Genomic DNA, 20,402 nt, shown 5'->3' with positions numbered 1-20,402 from the left:
CCGGCAATGCAAGGGAACAGCGGGGAAAGACTTGGAGGCAAGTGTGCTACGGGGTTATTCATATGCCTATTTAGGGACCCAGTTGCCGGTCCAGCCTACCGGATCAGCAAGTGTTGTCACATTTGATTTCCAGAAAAGAGTTAAATCCTGCCTAATACGGGGATACAATTTCTCTGAAGCAACAAAAGCTAGACTGCAAAGCCAAAGCTGGATTTAACTACAACTGAGACCGTTTAGTAATAGACGAAAAGATAAGTACTTGATGAGATTCGTCATTTGGACAAACCTTGCTCCAAATAACTAAGTTGGCAACAGTAGTACGTACATCTGTACTTCTCTTCCACCACTGGAGGAGGGGAATTCTGTCGTCTGCTCATGGCACAAACGTCAAACTGACCCGAGAAATGTGTGGTTCTTCTTCCCCTTTCCACCTCTTTGCAAAGAAACAGAGATGGTTGACAAGGCTCGACTACTATTCACTCGATTTTTGTGGTAACTCTCCCATAACTGGACTAAGCGGATTGCAAAAAAGAAGAACGAAATGAACAAAAATCTAGATCAAAGGCATATTTGGGGTGGGGGGGGGTGGAAGTGATAACATCTGATGGCCGGTAACACTTTTGAAAAAGTCACGTCCTGATGTATTCAGGTTAAGAAAATAACCTTATTGGCATTTGACATTTAAGTACAGTGAAAGCAGACAGACATGAAATGGCACATACCTCCACCAATCCAAGTTAGACTTCGGCTGAGGAATCCTCACATGCACTGCACTTTGATGAGGTGGCAGCTGAACTTTCATGTGCCCTGGACACTGTATGAATGGACGAGGAACATCTTGAAGAAAAGAGCATCTTTAGGTTTATTAAAGTCAATGTTTAAGTTCATAAAAGTCATAAAATTACTAATACTTGCATATTCACATATTTCTTTCAAGTTGTCAGTGTTACTTCAAATTTACTGGCAACAAGAGAAAGATTTGTTAATAAGGATGCTTATTCATATTTTAGGAAATGAGAGGCGCGGTATTAAATAAGTACGGAGAAACTTAGTACTCATGGTTTCCGTGAAGCTGTTTCTTGTTTGTTCTATTAATTTCAGTGGCCACTGCCACCATCCTCATTGGAAGTTGTTGCATTGTTGCTTGGGGCGTCTCTGTTGTTTTTTGTTCCTTAATTACTGCCAGGTGCTCTGTTGTTGCCTATCTGCCTGTGTCCGTGCCGTCTGCTATTCGTCGGTGTTAGTTGCTGCAGTAGGGGAATCCACTCATGGTGCGCCAAGCAAAAACGCAACAAGTTCCAACAAGGATGGTGGCAGTGGTCACTGAAATTAAAAGAACAAACTAAAAACAGCTTCGTGGAAACCGTGAGTATTAAGTTTCTCTGTAATTAAGGATGCTTAATTGATTTACATCATGTGTTGCATCCAAATATATTTATTTTATTTATTTATTATTATTGAACTCAACAGGTTTACACCAATTTACAAGAGTTCATATTGTAATAGTACAATTTCTTATACAATGCATATAATAACAATACTGTAGAGTTTCATAACATATTTCCATCTATTTTTCTAGCCAGTGTAATCATAACTGTTTTCTTGAATTGTGAATATGACATTGTGAACAAATCGACACTTTTATTCTCTTTCTCCATAGCATTGTAGACCGCACTCATTCTCCAAATAAGTGACCTTTTCATGATATTTGTTCGCGGTTTGCTCACATAGAAGGTTCCATGCTTGGGTCGCGTTTTTATGTTCGGAATGCGTATTTTGAATTGTGAAAGCCACAGAGGAGATCGAAGTTTGGCGTTAAAGATTTTCCAAAGTAGCAGAAGGTCTCGGGCTGTCCTTCTGTGGTCAAGTCTGTCCATATGGAATTGCTCTATTAAGTTGGTATACGATTCGAACCTGGGGTATTCGCCTTCCAGTTTGAATTTCATGTATCGCAATACACATGCTTAGTCAAAAGCAACAAAATAATACTAATAATAAGCCTCCCCGGTGGCATAGTGGTAGCATTGTTGCCTTGTAATCAAGAGGTCCTGGGTTCAATACCCACTGAAGGCACATAGTGGTTTGGATCCCACTTTAAATTGTAGGTCCAGTCCCAATTAGCCTTACTGTACATAAAGTGGATTTAAAACACCAACTTAATCAATCAATCAATACTAATAATAAGTAATAAAAATCATGAAAGATCTATACTATAAAATTCTGTACACATTGCATAAAGATAATTTTCAATAATATATAACATATGTGAAAATTAGGCATGGGGCCAATTAATCGGTACTTTATCAGTATCAGCCGATATATGTAGGCATATCGGTGTCTCGGTTTATTGGTAAAATTGCTGATTATTTTACCGATTCGATATATCGATAAATATCTGATAATTTAGTACCAAATTCGGCCACTTTGTTGTAATTTTTATGGATAATCTCCATGCCCTAGTTTCTAAAAAAGTAAATGTCTAAATATGCAACTTCTCTTTCACTGCAGTCACCTTGAAACAAACATTTATTAAGGAGGTCAATAAACCATTCATGTTCTTCAAGGACCATTTCTAATTTTATATCAGATTGGTAGAATATCGGTTATTGGTAAATTTTACATCGGTACTTTATCGGTATCAGCCAAAATTTCATATCAGCCCATCCCTAGTGAAAATAGAGAGATCAAGGACAGAGAGGGGAGGGTGAGAAAGAGAAAGTGAGTATCTTTCTAAGAACTAATGCTACAGTGAATTGCTCAACAGGCAGTGTTTAAAGTGAAGGGAGAGAATGTACACAGCATTTCCCTAGCTGACTCATTGTCACTATGTTAAATGTGTGAGAACACCTCCTCAAAGTTTGAGTAAACATCTGAAACATCCAAAACCTAACAATTTCCACTTCAAGCACTCTCAGTAGGTTTGCCAACTTGAGAGAATAAAATTCTGGGAGATTTCTTTACAGTCTTCAAACCCTTTAGATTAAAAATATTCTGGAAGACTAATGTCCTCAATATCAGCTTTTACCTGTTTGCATGCAAGACTACTAGAAGGAAAGGCAGGGGTCAGACATGCCTCTTTTCGCGACTGCCGCAGGTGTGACGTCATGGGCGGACAAAACCCAGCTGAGTCTTTACCCCATACGGAAAGAAACGTGGAAGGGCTGATCTGTTTTGTACTTTTCGCTCCTTTTTTCTTGTATTTCTGGATTGTTGGGTTCAGGGTGCGAAATCCTGGAGTGGACGAGGGGGATTTCCCCCCACCAATAATCTTGGCCTCAAAAATCCCCCCACCAAAAATTTCCCCGGGGGGGCAGTTTTTGTTATAACAAAGAAAAGATAAGCAATTACTTTTAATTTCAAATATACTTTACTAAGAATAATATCGAAAACACACACAAATTAGTGTGGCTTTGAGTGTTGAATGCATTCTCTCTCAAGAGATCACTAACAAATCTACATCAATACGCACAATAAAAGTAAAACAAGAATGCAAAACAATAATAACTGTGAAATATAATTGATTTATATTAAAATAAAATAACAAACTAAAACAAAAACTCACATAATAAAACCACTTCAACTGCCATAATTTATTAACATCTTTAACCGGTTAGTAAAGGAATTAGTTAGCTGGTTTACACTATCTGATATGTATGAAAGTAACAAATTAATTTCTAATTAATAATCATAATTATTTTAATTGAGTAATTTATTTTTACTTTTAATAACATTGAAAAATATGTACATCTTATAATTCACACATATGTTTGTGGGGAGGGGGGGTTTTAGGTTAAGAAGTTTCTCCCCCTCACCAGTTTTCAATGATTTCGCACCCTGATGGGTTGTGGGGTGCTGCAGTTTACAATGCCTTCAGTGAGGTGTTGCGACGTGTCGTAATCTCCGATGAAAAAATAAAAACAGCGGTTGACAATATATAACTGAACACATCGCATCTAACGAGACTTGTTAGTGGATTGCGATACCAGTAGTCTCATTACACAACATCAGGCTACCACACACTTCAATTGGGTTACAATTATTAGAATAAAAAATAATAATATTGTAATTTATAATAATATTGTAATTTATAATAAAGGCTCTCACTAGTATAGTAAGATAAAAACTGCAAGCATATACCCCCAATTTAATATCCTGCCCCACCAAAATTCCTATGTCAATTTTAGGTTCACTGTTGGTATTGAAGAGTTAAATCTCGACCTCCTCCAAATAATTTAATTCTCAATCGCCACACCAAAATTCCCACAACAGTCTAAGCGCAACAGTAATTAATACTCAAGACTTGGCTATCTCCCATTCTAGTGCTCAATTTCCTTACTATAGAGTTGTAAACTTCCCCAACCAAGGGTAATTCCACATCAGAATTCATGATAAAAATTTAAGGTTTAATATGTAATAGCTGGATATTGTGCACCTCAAATAGATAAACCGTGTTGCTGAGAGGCGACACTGATATGTCTCGTCGCGTGAAAATTCCATCTCTTCTCGTGTCTTGTCTCCTTAACAACACTAATAATACATAGTAACTGTTATAATTCCGTTGGAAATACACAACTTGCTATTTATATACGAGTGATGATTAAATGACAACGTAGTTCAACTTCCGTCCTCCATTGTTCTATTATTTATTCAGTCAAATTTTCATCACAATCGCCCCCCCCCCCCAAAGTTAAGTGGACGCAACCAGCTTTCACATACCCGCCTGTGGGCACCCCTGTTCGACATCCCACTGATTATATAAAGTGAGCATCGACTTTCTTCAGTTCTATGTCTCAAGTTTTCGTTCAGTCGAAAGTTGTTTAAAGTGTTTGTGACATAATACACACGGAACTTCCTCACATTCCTCCCTGTGTAGTTCAAAGATTCATAAGACTCACAACTGTAATCTGAATAAGGAAAATTAATGATGAAATAAATATCGATAGCGAAGCAAAGTTACCAAATTTGAAGAAGTTAAGTGAAAACAGCTCCTCTCTCAATCCTAAAAGAGAGCAATAGATGAGGTTGTTTTCTTTTACATATTCAACTTATCCATAATTTTGGCTTTCTGCCTTTCTTTATTTAACAAAACGCATGACCAGGCATATTAACTTCAATTTTACATGAAACTTTAGGTTTCAGAGAGAAATGTGATGACCTAAAAACTACCGATTCAATACATATGTTAATAGCTGTATAATCCAATTCTGAAGACATACATTATCTCGGATCCTAAGTGAACCTGTATATTCAGTCCCAGCTAGCTTCTGGGCATAATGACGGCTCTTTTTTGTTCATAATTTCTGCATTGATTCCGCTGCGAAACCGTGGCGCGGAGCGATCTGTCCGCCCGTGACGTCACGCCTGACGTCAAGGACCACGTGATCAGGTATGGCCCCAGCCTTCCTTCTAATAGTCTTGGTTTGCATGTGCGTCGGCAGGATGGGGGGGGGGGTGTCGAATCGGTCGGTGGACACCCCTGGAAATTCCCATCTGTTTTTTTTTTTTCAATTTATCGCAATTTATAAACGAAGCACTGTATTTCATGTCGTTTTGCGTCACTGTTTAAAAATGGTCTTGAGAAATTGAATTTGGTACGAAACTTTCATAATTTGCAACACTGTATCTCTGTTAATTTGTACCTTTCACATGTTTTGAAGCTTCTTATATTACTACGTTTGCTGCTGCTACTAATGTTAGAAGTAACTATTATGTAATCTTCGTTGTAACAAGTACTATATTATTCATATAATAAACTTATTGCATGCTAAAATAAACTAAACTAAAACTGCTACTGCTACTACTGCTGCTACTGCTACTAGTAGTAATAATAATAATAATAACAATTTAAAATACTGATAATGCAATAATTTTAAAAATGAGCCCCTCCTTGACAAACTTCTGCATATGCCACTGGTGTGTGTCACAATATTTTTGAGGGGCATGTCCTCGACATCTTCAATTCGACCCCCCCCTACGAAAATTTCTGGCTACGCCCATGCCTGTTTGTGATCTAGCTACAGTGAATAAAAAATTGAATCAACTTGATCAAAACAACAGAGCAACCACAATTTGTAAGTAAGCAAAATAAAATCTATATACTGATACAGACTCTTCCGAAGCCATAATTCAATAACAAAATTCTTCAAAATGAAATACCAAGAATTTATTTATACCAAAAACTAAATTTAAAAATTAGCATTTGAAATGTACTTAACCCAATTGTAACATACTATGAACTGAATCTACACAAAGGAACAAAATTGCGTGGAAGAAATAAAGAAGTCTTGAGACGTTCATACAACAATACTTTTGTTTTAATTTTCTGCAGTTGTTGTGTAGATGCTTTCGTGCAACAATATGTTTGAACTTTCCTATTTCCCCCCAACCTCCTCACATTTACTTAAACTGACTCATTTTTCACTAGTCCTCAAAATATTGTGAAGTTTATTGTTTGGTTTGCAATAACAAATTTCTTCACTTGGCAATGCATACCAAAAGATAATACTAGCAAGTAGGCAACATGAGGCAACAAATTTTTAGGCTCGTTACAAGCAATTGTAATTTATTCTTCCTTTGATTTGATTTGATTTGCTTTATTTTACTTCGCTTTTTGTGCCACTTTTGGCTAATTTGCGAAGATGGGGATGAGTGATGATATGATCAAATTTATGAATGGACACTCACAAACATCCATGTAGGGGCTTCCCCGATGGTGCAGTGGTTGCGTCATCGCCTTGTAATCAAGGGGTCCCGGGTTCGATGGCGGGTGGAGTCACATAGTGGTTCGGATCCCATTTTAAACTATAAGTCCAGTCCCAATTAGCCTTACTGTGCATAAAGTGGACTTAAAACACCAACTCAAACATCCATGCCAAGACCAGGATTCGAAACCGGGACCCTTGGCATCATAGCGTGATGTGCTAACCACTCTGCCACAGGGGCTGGCGTTTGTTCTTTCTTCATGCACAAGTAGGGTTGCCAGACGGGATTGTCCCCTTTTTAAAGAAATGTTCCGGTGTCCCAGAAAATATACTCGGGATGCCTATTTGTCCCTTATTTAGCTAAAGGAAAATGAATTTGAATTTCAAAATCATTTTATACAACAAGAAATTAATAACAATTTATAACTAACCTAATTGGATACCAATTACCATTTACCACTCAATCCTCATATTAACATTGGCGTAGAACTGCTCATTGTCGATTGTCGATATGTCGAATAAGAAGCGACTCACGACTGGCAAAGGCAGTTCTGGTTCTAATACAGCTATCACTTGTTTCTTTTCTTGGTCAATGGATTCAGAGTGGGGTGGATAATATTCAGGGTTTAGGTGATGTAAAAAGTTTTCTTTTATTTCGTCATGCCAAAAAGAAAGTGTTCTTTTCTAATGATGGAAGCGGCCCTGGCGCCCACCCAGCGTCGAATAACATGGGTACCTGGGGGAAACCCTGGGGGGTAAAGGTGGTCAGGGGCGTGATGCTGATCACATCACCCCCAACTCACGACCGGATCAAGAAAGTATGGGGTGTTACCCCGTGGAGGCACAAGTGGTTCGGATTCCACTATAAACTGTAGGTCCAGTCCCGATTAGCCTTACTGCGCATAAAGTGGACTTAAAACACCAAATCAAACCAAACCAAACCATGTCTATATGTCCCGTTTTTTTTATTTTATAAATCTGGCAACCCTATGCACAAGATAAATGTTCATGTGCCAACAGCAGAACAAAGATAATATTTGTTGTAACATAGTTTTAAAAGAAAATGTTGACATTAAAACATGAACATGAGATGGAAGCAAAGGCATCCAAAAAGAGGTCAGAAGGGTACTTGCCCCCCTGAGATATCTCAAAAGACTTTATATAATTCAAATTATGAAATTGGAGCATGAAAACATGGATGAGGGGTGCCGTGAAAGACAGCAGATTAATTGTCTATGCAGATATGGTACTGGCGAGGATGTCTTGAGAATTCTCTTAACTGGGGGAAAGCATCACTCCACGTTTCCCCCAATTTAAACACTGCTGCTTCCATGAGAAAAAATCCTGCAGGCATCCTTGGATGGAAGTGTTGTTGTTATTAAGCAAGTTAGAGTCCACATGTTCTTCTTCATGTTGTCGTTCAAACAATATTCATATAATTTCACCAAATTTTACAAGATAAGCACAAGATTATTGTGACATTGGGAAATTTGATTAACACGGTGATAAAAAATATGATACTTCTCTAATGATTAATGGTTAGTTCTTTCAGCAATTTTATGTAATATTAATAACATACCTAAATTCAATACACATCAAAATTACAAGCATGAAAATGCATGCCTCTATAATGAGAGGGTTATATTGCATGCAAATGTTATGGTTTAAGCTCAGAAATACCTATATATAAATATGTTCTAAGAAATGTGACATCATGAGCAAAGTTGTCAGTTATCAAACAAGTCTGAAATGAATTTTTCTTGTCAACATTTCAAACATGTATTTGCCTACACCAACATTTCAGCAAAAAAAATGTGTGTTTTAATATTTTTGAAAAATGTGTTTGTTCTATGAAATTACTCTAGAATATAGATTTATTAAAAATTTATTTAATATGTAGATTATATACTATTTGTGGTTTGATATTCTACACAAATAGTAAACTATAACAGTGTATATGAATGAGAAGAGGGGTACATAACAATGAATAAATGTTATATTGCTACATTTGAATTTACCTCTATTATTCAACTCACAGTTTTTTTCTCAATTTGTTCAAAGAAGTAATTTGAATGAGGCAATTCAATTGTACAAATCAAAGTGGCACAATTAGAGAAGAATGAATTAACATGAAGAATTCAATAATAATATTCAAAGAAGAGTGACATTAATACAATCTTAGGTAAGATATCAATAAATCCCAACACAAGTTTTCCCATGCTGTTAGCTGACTGATATGAAATATCAAACCTCAGAGATAATTTAATTTGCAGAGTGGTATGAATCTTTGCTCCTATACCAATGATAACACCATTAAGCCTTGTTTCCATGATGCCTATGCCAGTAAAATAGTAGTTTTCTTGTATGTATGCATTGCTTGCATTGTAGAATTATTTTCCTGTAGTTTACAGTTATTACAAGCATAAGAAAACAGTTTTTCTTTGTGACGTTTCAGGAGAACACACGCTCCTTTCATCAGACATTTATTTTCATTTTCACTAAAGATACAGTTATAATAATAATAATAATCGTAATAACCGTAAACTACAGGAAAATAATAAAATAACAGTTAAATAGTACTGGGAATTACTACACTAAAAACCTAACCCCTCTCAAATTAGGTTGTATGACTCAGAATTTATAAATACAATCAAAACTGAATGAAAATTTATTTTTATTTTTAAATGGCTTTTGAAAAAATGTCTTCTCTCTGACTGGTTGTAAGTTCCACAATATCACTGCACAGGTGAGATATTATGTGACTATCATCTATCATACTTGGTGTATGGTTGAATATTAAGTTGAGAATCCGAATGAAACCAATACATTCCGATACCTACAAGGGTTGATCAAATGAAAAGGTACAAAACGTCGTAACAACGGAATCGTTTATATAATACCGATGCCGCATTGGGAGAACGTAGCGTGATATGTAGGGGTGCGATTGGAGTCGCCACGCGGCATCGGAGCATGCAGGGGAACGCGCATGCGCAGGAGAGAGCAGAGGCTCCGATACAGAGCACCGTACAAGTGACGCGGCAGTGCATGTTTGGACAGGATGGCGTTAACATTGGCAAATTCGACTGTTGAGGAGCAGCAAGGCGTTATCCGTTTTCTGACAGCGGAAGGTGTTAAACCGGCCGATATTCATCGCCTGATGGTGAACGTTTACGGGGAAGACTGTGTGTCTGGCAAATCAGTGAGGAAATGGAGTGCCCGTTTTCGTTCTGCTCCATGATAACGCACGTCCACATGTCTCCAGGGTCACACACACGGTACTGGCCAGGTTCAAGTGGGAGCAGCTAGACCATCCGCCCTACAGTCTGGACTTATCCCCCTGTGACTTCCATGTGTTTGGTCCCCTGAAAAAGCATCTCAAAGGAAAGTGCTTCACCTCGGACGATGAACTCAAGGACGCTGTGAAGGACTGGGTTGCGTCACGGCCAAATGAATTCTGGGAAAAAGGAATCATTCGGCTCGTTCATCAATGGGATCAATGTGCTCAGGCCTATGGAGGATACTTTGAATAAAGTATTCATTTACACCGACAGTGTAGTTTTGTACCTTTTCATTTGATCAACCCTTGTATATTAGGCATCCAATAGAATCCAATTCATTCCAATTCAAACCAATTGAAACAATTCAATCCAATTGAAATTTCAATTCTCTAATCAATAATTCATTCTCATTATTGCAAATACATAAAGAGGCATATAGTGAAGTAAAAAATAATAGTGTGTATTTGTTTGTGTGTGTGTGTGCGTGTGTGTTCTATGACTTTTTCTTTAAAAGAAAGCCAAATAACAATAATGCTGGTACTAATTGCACTGATTTAGAAAATTTGTTAATTTAGTTGTTAATATTCTACTTTTTCCAGTGTAAGTATATTCGTACAATTTCAGTCTTTATGCATTAGGAGGAGGGCTACAGCCTTATCACCCATTTCCGTTGATATGCCCTTCACCAGTGATGCAATTTATCATCTTTTCATGTCACGTTCAGAGAGAAGGCCAAGTTAAAGGGAACACAGTAGCATTACTCGGCCCCCTTGTATTAATGCTACCATGCATGTTTTCATTGCATTGTTATTAATTGTACAGACATTGTGCTGTTAACTGCAATTCAGTTTCTCAGTTGCTTTTATATTAAACTAGCTGATTGCCTAGTATTTATTTATCCCAATCTTCTATTAGACAGGAAAATAATGAATTCTAACTATAGTGTAAAATGAACTTGGAGTTGAACGGCATTGGGAGTGTCACTATTCACCCTAGCGACTCCGAAAACTATGGATTCCACACTATACTGCTTTTCCGGATTCTCTGGAGTAGCGACGCGCAGAGGGGTAAACTTGTGGGCAGGGCCAGACTGGGTGAGGAAGGGTGCGGGATGAAAGCAACGAAGTGCTGCGCGGTATAAAGGCCGTAAAGCTAAACGCTTTCTGCTGCCAATTTCTTCTCTTATTCTCAACAATGGCCAATCAGGCCCGTAGCCAAAAATTCTTTGTAGGGGGGAGGGGGGAAGTCAATCCAAGAGGGGGCAAATTTTTAATATATTGTGTCGCATTGGCAGATATAGCAGGGTACACAGAGGCACTTGCCCCCTCCCCAAAAGAGATAAGTAACAGAAACTGCAAGAAACAAAAAAAAAAAAAACATCAAATAGCAATATTTCGATAATGACCTTTCCAGATTGCCAAAGAATTTAGAATATTGTATAAGTTTAACATAAATAGGCTAATAGGGACTGTATCTACTACAATTCCCGTTAGGGCAGCTGTCTCCAAAACACATTCATGTACTGTTTAACCACCTCGTTCAAATAGGTTCTCGAACACATTCAACACTATGAGGCGCTCTCCTGAATGCAGAGTTCCCCTAGACTTCCGAGCTGACATGTTTACTACGGAACTACTGGACCAAGAATGAGCAGTCGAGTCGCACCCTTCCGTGGATGCCCCTCCCCTCCGCGCGGTCATTGGACGAGGCGCACACCCTTCAACATGCGCCGAGAACGCGCCGCGTTCTCTTACTCCAGAGAATCCGGGAAAGGAATATAATATTGGTCGTTTTTTATTATTTTTACAAGTCACCCCTTCCCACCCCCACCCCAAGGAGTGCCAGAGGTATCTTGAAGTTGAACGACATTGGGAGTGTCACTATTCATTTTAGCGACCCGGAAAACTATGGATTCCACACTAATATCGGTCATTTTAGATTATTTTTACATGTCACCCCTTCCCACCCCCACCCCAAGGGGTGCCAGAGGTACCTTGAAGTTGAACGACATTGGGAGTTTCACTATTCATCTTAGAGACCCCGAAAACTATGGATTCCACACTAATATCGGTCATTTTAGATTATTTTTACATGTCACCCCTTCCCACCCCCACCCCAAGGGGTGCCAGAGGTATCTTGAAGTTGAACGACATTGGGAGTGTCACTATTAATTTTAGCGACCCCGAAAACTATGGATTCCACACTAATATCGGTCATTTTAGATTATTTTTACAAGTGACCCTCTTTCACCCCCCCATCCCTAAGGGTGCCAGGGGTGTTTTACCACTACAGTATTTCTTTCCATATTGCAAGTGATATGTGTACCAAGTTTTGTTGAAATCGCTCCAGGTGTTCGAGAGTTATGCTGGAACAAACACACACACATCCATTTTTATATATTACATTAGATTAAATTGTGTATTTATGATTTCCTTTTAGGAGGATTTAACTTGTAGCTGTGTATGTGTGTGTGCGTTGGTACATTTTATAATGTCAATCCAATTGTATTGCTTTACGTAATGATGTTTCATCAACATGTGATGATGTAATAATTTTTTTGTTGCTGGACATTATTGGTGAGATAGTGGACCCAAACAGTGGTCCTTAAATTCAGTACTGCCTGTGAAAATACCGTATATCTCTGAATCCAATACAACCCCCAATTTTTCAACAAGAGATTACAGAAAAACTATTTTGAAAACTTACAAATGGTTACCTTATTACAAGTAACTGAAGGTGACAATAAAAGTACCGGTACACAAAACATAAAATCAGATACAGACATCCCTTAGTCAGATACAGATCCCACTTAGTCCTCAATGGACTGGTCCACAGAATCTGCAGTGTCACTTAATGGAAGCTCGTGGTTCTGTTCAGTAAAGAAAAGAAAAACTCCACATCATATGCCGCAAAAGCAAGACGACCACATACTCAGGGCTCGAAAAATTCTGGTCACCAGGGCAACTAAAAATTTCAGCCTGGCGACTGATCTTTTGCTGTAATATGTACAAAATTTTGATGATTCTAAGGTCAAATTGCAGTAGAGCGTAAGTTAGCAAATGATTTTTCTTCTTTTATCAACATTTTGAACATTCCATAGTGTCAGTAACAATTTCTTACCCTTTGCCCCCAACACCCCATTTCCTGCTTTCTCAAATAATTTAGCGATGTTTTGAATACCGTGATGCCTACAGGATTAGTTTAGTGCAGAAATCTTACGATTTTCATGATATACATTTTCAAAGTTTGGATCGTGTGACTTTTGAAACATACTGTAGTATGCACAATTGCTACCTGGCGCCTGATTTTCAGAGCTGGCGCCTAGCTTTGATGAAAATTTTTCGAGCACTGCCCATACTTCTGGGCACGAAATTGCTGCAAAAACCCTCGTCTTGAATTCAAAAATATACAGTAATATTAATTGGAATTTCCATGAAAATGAAAAGCTTAGAAAATACATCACGCCATTCTGCAAATCAAATCACCCTCTGAAGTATTAATATTAGTCATTGTCTATTAACAAGAAGCAAAATTAACAAGCACACAAAAATGTTATTGTTTGCATTATTATAACACTGAGCATCAGCTCTCATTGCCCATATAAGCACCTTTTTCACAATAAGGGAAGGGAGGAGGGGGACTCCATTCCTGGGAGTGTAGGCATGTTAGCACCGCTCTTCCCACCACCCTGTACCCCATTCGGCAAGTGAAGATGCAATACTGGCCAGGGAAGGTCTTTCCCATGGAACAAGATGGCGGCAGAATCTTCCCATGCTGTGGCGGAGGCAGGCGAGGGCAAGCAAGGGCTGCAAAATCAAGCATAAACGATTAGTCACATTCGAACAAGCTTCTGTTTACCATTTCGCGATCCTGTTAAGTAGTCACTTGACTGAATGGAAGCACAGGAAAACCTAATATTTTGTACAGACAAACAACCATACAAATAAATATTAAGTATCTTAGATAATATTAAAATGGATAATATGAAAAATGAAAACACATCGGGAAAGGAGAAAATGTTTACACCATACAAATATTGTCTTAATTAGTCACCAAAATTTCACACCATGTATAGTTTTCATGGTGAATAATGAACATCGCAAACTTACCTCATGCACTTGTACAGTGGGGTGCACAAGTATTACCAATCAATTTGTTGATCACAATGTTCATGCACTTTAAAATGCCAAACTAGTTACTGACAGCCTAGCACCAGACACTTCCAAAAATATTCCTTGAAAATGCATAAGATGCAAGACAAACTAATGAAAATAATCATGGTCACTTTGCCAAGCAATACTTGTGCATCCCAATGTACCTGAAGAACCACTCAAGTCCTAACATCATCCTCTATCTCCTTTCCATATTAATTTATATTTTTGTTAAAAATGTACAACCTCATAACTGAATTTGTTGATACACACACACACACATAAGCACATGCAACCCCCCCCCCCCCACATACACACTAAAGATGGATGAAGCAAATTTAGAAGAGAACAGTATATATGGGAACTTTAGTGATACATTTACCAAGAATATTAATAACACATATCTGTCTCAGATATCTATTGTCTGTATCTTTAGGTAATTATTAATATCAATAAAACTGTCATATTTAAAATTAAAGCAAACGATGAAATTAAGTCACCAGTTACATCCACATATTTTTTCCTTGAAGTCCATAGACTTTCTGCTAAAATGTCATAGAGTAGGTAAATCATAATTTCTCACATTGTGCACATATATCTGCATAGTCTGACTAAGAATCAGGAACACAAGTGTTATTCAAAGTGATTCTGCATTGCTAACGGATTTAACCTACACAAAATGCAGAATCCTATATACACCTCCTTTCACTTGCTATGAAAAATCTTGTGCAGTTTTTACGAAATTCTTTGCTGTAGGAAAAAAAAACAACTGATGTAATTTGTGCATCCCTATGCTATTACATACTGATAATGTGCGAATTACTCACAATTAAATATAAACTTTAGGCTAAAAGATTAAAAATCAGCAACTTACGTGTGTGAGTATGAGATTTTTCGTACTACGTTTCGGAGGTTACACTACCTCCTTCTTCAGGTTGAAACGATGTTATTCAGACACCTGACATGGTGCCTCGTCGTGAAAGTGAAGGTTAAGGATTTAGGTTAAAAAGTTGCATGAAGGACACTTTCTAAAAAAGAATATAAATTACACATCTAAAACCGCGCAATACTATAAAAAACAAAAGAACGTTCAAGGCTGAAGTCGGCGAACTGCCGACCAGTGCTCGGGGTAGGCGAATGCACGGTGTCAGCCCGTACCTGGGGAAAGAAAACTTCCCCTCCTCAATCCTTCCAAACTGGGGCTCGGGAGTCACCAATCCAAGGAGAAGTCGACTTCCACCTCGGCGGCTTTCCTAACCTCAGGAGTAACACGGAAGCCTATCTCGTCCCTATTCACTGCGGCTTTATCCCATTTTTTAAAGAAATTAACCCAGCCGTCTTCTAAATTCCCATCGTCCCTATTAAGTTTGTTCCAATTTTTCGCGCATATATAGGCAGCTTCATATACGTTTCTGTCCAATTTATTGTTGACCTCCCTAATAACCTCCCTTTTAGCAATCTTATGTCGGTTGACCAATATGTGTTCAGATAATCCTGTTTTGGGTATGCCCTCCTTTACGTCCTTATCATGCTCTCCCCACCTAACTTGCATACTTCTCCCGGTCTGTCCCACATATTCCTTTCCGCATTCACACACTATCCTGTACACTCCCTTCCGCTCTTCAGGGTTATTGCGCCTATCCCCCCTCCCTTTCTTATAGGACGTAAAGTGCTTTTCAATACTCCGGGGCGCTCTTACCCCACATTTTATTCCGTAACCCCTCACGGACTTTTCAATTTTCTCTGAGACCCCCTTAAAATACGGGATCCCGACAAAATATGTGTTCTTTTCACCGTTTCCTATCTCAGTTTTTTCCTCCTCTTTGTCATTTTGCGATGCATTTTGCGTTTCAACCTGAAGAAGGAGGTAGTGTAACCTCCGAAACGTAGTACGAAAAATCTCATACTCACACACGTAAGTTGCTGATTTTTAATCTTTTAGCCTAAAGTTTATAATTACTATGCTATTAGAATATATAATGCATGTCCTTTCACACTGCTATTTAAAAAAAACCTAGGATATAGTGATGAGGTATAATGAGTGAAGATAGAGAAGAGGCTCGTTTAAGATCTCTTTACACTGTTCATTGACCTGACGTCTCCGTGGACTGCCTCTTGTTATCCCAGGTATGCACAGCATTTCCCAATACCTCTGTGCTGAGGTTGTACTGAAGGTGACAAATGTACACCTCACCGATAGAGAACATGAGGAGTAATAATCTCTAGTCCGAGAGCAGTATAAAACATGAAATCTGAAAAGGACAGATCTCTCAATTGGCTTACAATTTGATCAGTACATTTAGTGCGGGATAACAGAAGGAGCATGAGTTGGAGTCGATGTACGAACTCTGACAAAGCTATGGACACGACCTGTTAGATACGTCTAGGACAGTGTTCACCAAGAACATCAGACAAGTATGATAAGTGTGGAGAGAACATTTCACTTAGTTATATCTCATCTTTCCTATCATTGACCGAGGCGAACACTTTACAGTCATTATGAACTTTATACCTCTCATCTTGTTATTTGCTACATCCCAGTGACTCTTCGATCCCTGGTGTTAATCCGAGTCACACTTCAATTACTTAAAAGACTTGCTTTATTTCTATTCCTTCACACATGTTCTGCACTGCTCTACTTACGGACACAAATGGCATCTGTTCCCTTCCAACGTCCATTGTGTTCGCACGTTCTAGTGTGGGAGCCATCCAGTTTGTAACCTTTGTGACACCTGATGTGACACTCCGCACCAGGCGGATAGGTTTCATCTGCTGCATAGCCTGGACATCGCACCTGACCATTTTCTGGTGGAGTAATGGCTGAGCATCTGGCAGTAGCTTCTAAAAATATCAAATCAACTTTAATGCGAGCATTTGTGCAGAAACTTACACTACAGATCACACATAGCAAAGCAAGAAATAAATTTCTGACTATGTTGACCTTCTCCATACATGAGTAATTATTATACTCTATCCCCAGAATCTGTGGAGGAAGACCGCTCATAGCGGCAGAGAAGGGGGAGAAACCTAGTGAGCAGAGCGAAGCATTATACACTGCTGCAAAGGCTGGTAACTGCAGCTGCTTCCCCCTCCACACAGTCACGTTTCCTCTCACATGTTCATTGGTGGAGCTGTCTCACATCACAACGTGCCCAGAGACTTGTTTAACTTGACTCGCTCCAGAGGTGCACAAGACAGAGTATAAGTATTTATATTGCTTAATGTAAGTTAAAAAGTCAATAGTAGAAAATAAATGCATTCAAGCATGCATAGGTGTAACTTGATGGGGTCAAGGGGGTGTGGGGGGGCACATGTACCCCAAAAAAATTGTCAGCCTTATTGAAATTTATAAGATTTGTTAAGTTTGTTAATCTTCTGGAACCTGAAAAGCAAAGTAATAAAGAGTAATATTTGTTATTATGCAACTGTAACAGTTAATTAACAAATAATCCTGAATGCTATCTTTATAGGATGCAAAACATTGAGTCTTCCCCCCCCCCCACAAACTTAAGCCCTAAGTTCGATTCTGCCCCCTCAAAATTAGGCCCCAAGTTACGTCCATGCAAGCACATAAAGCAATATATATCAGTAGGAAAAAACAGTGGTAGACCATCCACAGCTGAACTTCGGCAATGAAAAATAAAAATATGTTATAATTCTAATTTCTAATAAAGTATTATGAATTCCCTTATAATTTACGTTTGTATGGGAGAAGGGTAATTTTAATGAATATATTTTATGAGATATTTACTTGCCAATAACACAACCTTTAAATGTTCTCACAGAATGATGGGTTTGTGATTTTTTACAAGAGAAGCTTTACCACCTTCATGTATCAGTTTTCTTCAAAGTACAATGGTTCTAATTACTTACAAGGAAATTCCATCTAATAAATTGTGACATTTCATGAACAAACACACAATAACGAAAACAGAAAATAAATATAATAATTTTCAGCTCTCAATTTTCTTACCTTATGATTTGACACATACAGATGTACTTCACCGAAAGTTAGGCAAAGCATGCAGGCTCTGCGAGGATTTGAACCTGCATATCTAGAATAACACGTCATTGCTCAGTAGCTCAGTTGGTAAAGCAATGGAATGGTATGACAAAGACCCAGGTTCAAGTTGTACTTGTGATTTAACTTTGAAAGGGGTGGAGGTCAAACTTGGGACTTAATTTTTGGAGGGCAGAATCAAACTTGAAACTTAACTTTCAGGGGCAGAATCAAACTTTGGACTTAACTTTTGGGGGATGAATCAAACTTTGCACTTAACTTTTGGGGGCTGAATCAAACTTTGGACTTAACTTTTGGGAGCAGAATCAAACTTGGGACTTAATGTTCGGAGGCAGAATCAAACTTTGGACGTAACTTTTGGGGGCAGAATCAAACTTGAAACTTAACTTTCGGGGGCAGAATCAAACTTGAAACTTAACTTTGGGGGGCAGAATCAAACTTTGGACTTAACTTTCGGGGGCAGAATCAAACTTTGGACTTAATTTTCGGGGGCAGAATCAAACTTTGGACTTAATTTTTGGGGGCAGAATCAAACTTTGGATTTAACTTTCGGGGGCAGAATCAAACTTGGGACTTAACTTTCAGGGGCAGAATCAAACTTTGGATTTAACTTTCGGGGGCAGAATCAAACTTTGGACTTAACTTTTTGGGGCAGAATCAAGGTGTGTTGCATGTAGGTGTGTTGTGTGGTTGTTTGGGGGCAGAATCAAACTTTAGACTTAACTTTCGGGGGCAGAATCAAACTTGGGACTTAACTTTCAGGGGCAGAATCAAACTTTGGATTTAACTTTCGGGGGCAGAATCAAACTTTGGACTTAACTTTTTGGGGCAGAATCAAACTTGGTACTTATCTTTTGGGGGCTGAATCAAACTTGAGACTTTGAGAGCCAGGATCAACAAGTTTTCCATCCTGTAAAGAGTCCAGAACTATTTTGCTAAGTAACTTTCATTGCGCAATCATAAAATATACTCTTCAATACTTTGCTACTCAGATCCCAGGAGATTAAGAAAAGTATCCTTAAATTTAGCAACCTTAATATTTTTTTTGGAAGGGAAGTGCCCCCTTGCCCCCACCAAGTTACGCTATGCTTTCACTTCCTGCTGACCTTTCTATGTATATTTTTCATGTTAAAAAATAATGTTCACTCTATAAATTCATTATATCTCGACACCATCAAATGTTGAACAAGAAAAAGCCTAATGAAAACGGAAGAACTTGAGAATACATATTCCAAACTGTAAAAAATTAAATAATGAAATTACAACATACTAAACAAACTGGGCAGTGGCAGATCCAGAAGTTACAGTTGGGAGGGGTGCATTTCACTCACCTCACCTCACTGAGAATCAATTCTAAGCTACACTATATTGTATGTTAAGAAAGTAGCATGTTTGTTTTCCAAGTTAGTAGTCCAAGGTGGAATAATATTATTATTATTGTATTTCATTATAGTAATTCTTTCCATTGCCACAGTAAACTGAACGATCACATATGAGGAGTAAAATAAATAAACAAAATCCATTATCTACAGGAGTCTCTGATTCAATCCCTTTTAAGGCATCTTACACAGTGATTAGGATCCAAATTTAAACTGTAGGTCCATTTCCATTTAGCCTCTCGTGAGCAAAAAAGTGGGCTTAAATCAGAACTTTAAAACAATATTATGGACAAGTCTTGAAGCTTTCCTGGTGACGAATGATGAAAAGATTCTCTCAGGCTATCGACCAGGTGAGTTGCAGAAAATATTCCAAGCTTTCGAGAGCTAATGTCACTCTCATCTTCAGGGTAGAAGTGCAGTCAAGAACATCAATCCGGTGTATATACAAGCCTACTACACAACCCCAAGGATGATTTAGGACTTAAAACACCTGGAGTTTACCGTATTATATGCAACTGCGGTAAAGCATACAATAGGCAGACGGGCAGGGCAATAGAACAGCGCTGCAAAGAACACCGAAGCTACATCAGGAATTTCCATCCGGAAAAGTCGGGTTTAGCAGGACATTCAATCAATGAGGGCCAAAGTCCAGATTTCAGCAACACAGAAATTGTAGCCAAATCTTTACACTACTGGGACCGCATCATAAGAGAAGCATAGCTATTCATGAAGAAAAAGAGAATCTCAATCAAGACACGGAGCTTGAAGTGGACCCAGCTTGGCTATCGATAGTCGACCAGCAGTGTGGACGTAGCAGACATGGCACCTGATTGGTCTGCCATCTTCACCGTCTACCCCTCCTCCACGAATGT

The 20,402-nt window shown here is 38.4% G+C and overlaps 1 protein-coding gene across 3 annotated transcripts in view; it reads right to left on the bottom strand.

Annotated features, from left to right (window-relative positions):
• LOC145981619 (uncharacterized) overlaps positions 1 to 20,402 on the bottom strand; it is a 427,540-nt gene that overhangs the window by 38,432 nt on the left and 368,706 nt on the right. For 2 of the 3 annotated variants that reach the window (XM_083114992.1, XM_083114993.1), the window contains 3 exons: positions 16,774 to 16,971; positions 13,588 to 13,785; positions 723 to 837 (listed from right to left, as the gene is read on the bottom strand). In XM_083114992.1, coding sequence (XP_082971118.1) covers positions 723 to 837; positions 13,588 to 13,785; positions 16,774 to 16,971 — 511 coding nt within the window. The remainder of the gene's footprint in view (positions 1 to 722; positions 838 to 13,587; positions 13,786 to 16,773; positions 16,972 to 20,402) is intronic. The other variant, XM_083114994.1, reaches the window with a different exon arrangement.

Source organism: Lepisma saccharinum, chromosome 29 (genome assembly GCF_977018435.1).
Source record: "Lepisma saccharinum chromosome 29, izLepSacc3.1, whole genome shotgun sequence".
NCBI classification, from domain to species: Eukaryota; Metazoa; Arthropoda; class Insecta; order Zygentoma; family Lepismatidae; genus Lepisma; species Lepisma saccharinum.
Note: the sequence above shows the minus strand (reverse complement) of the source record. Positions and strands in the feature narration are given on the sequence as shown.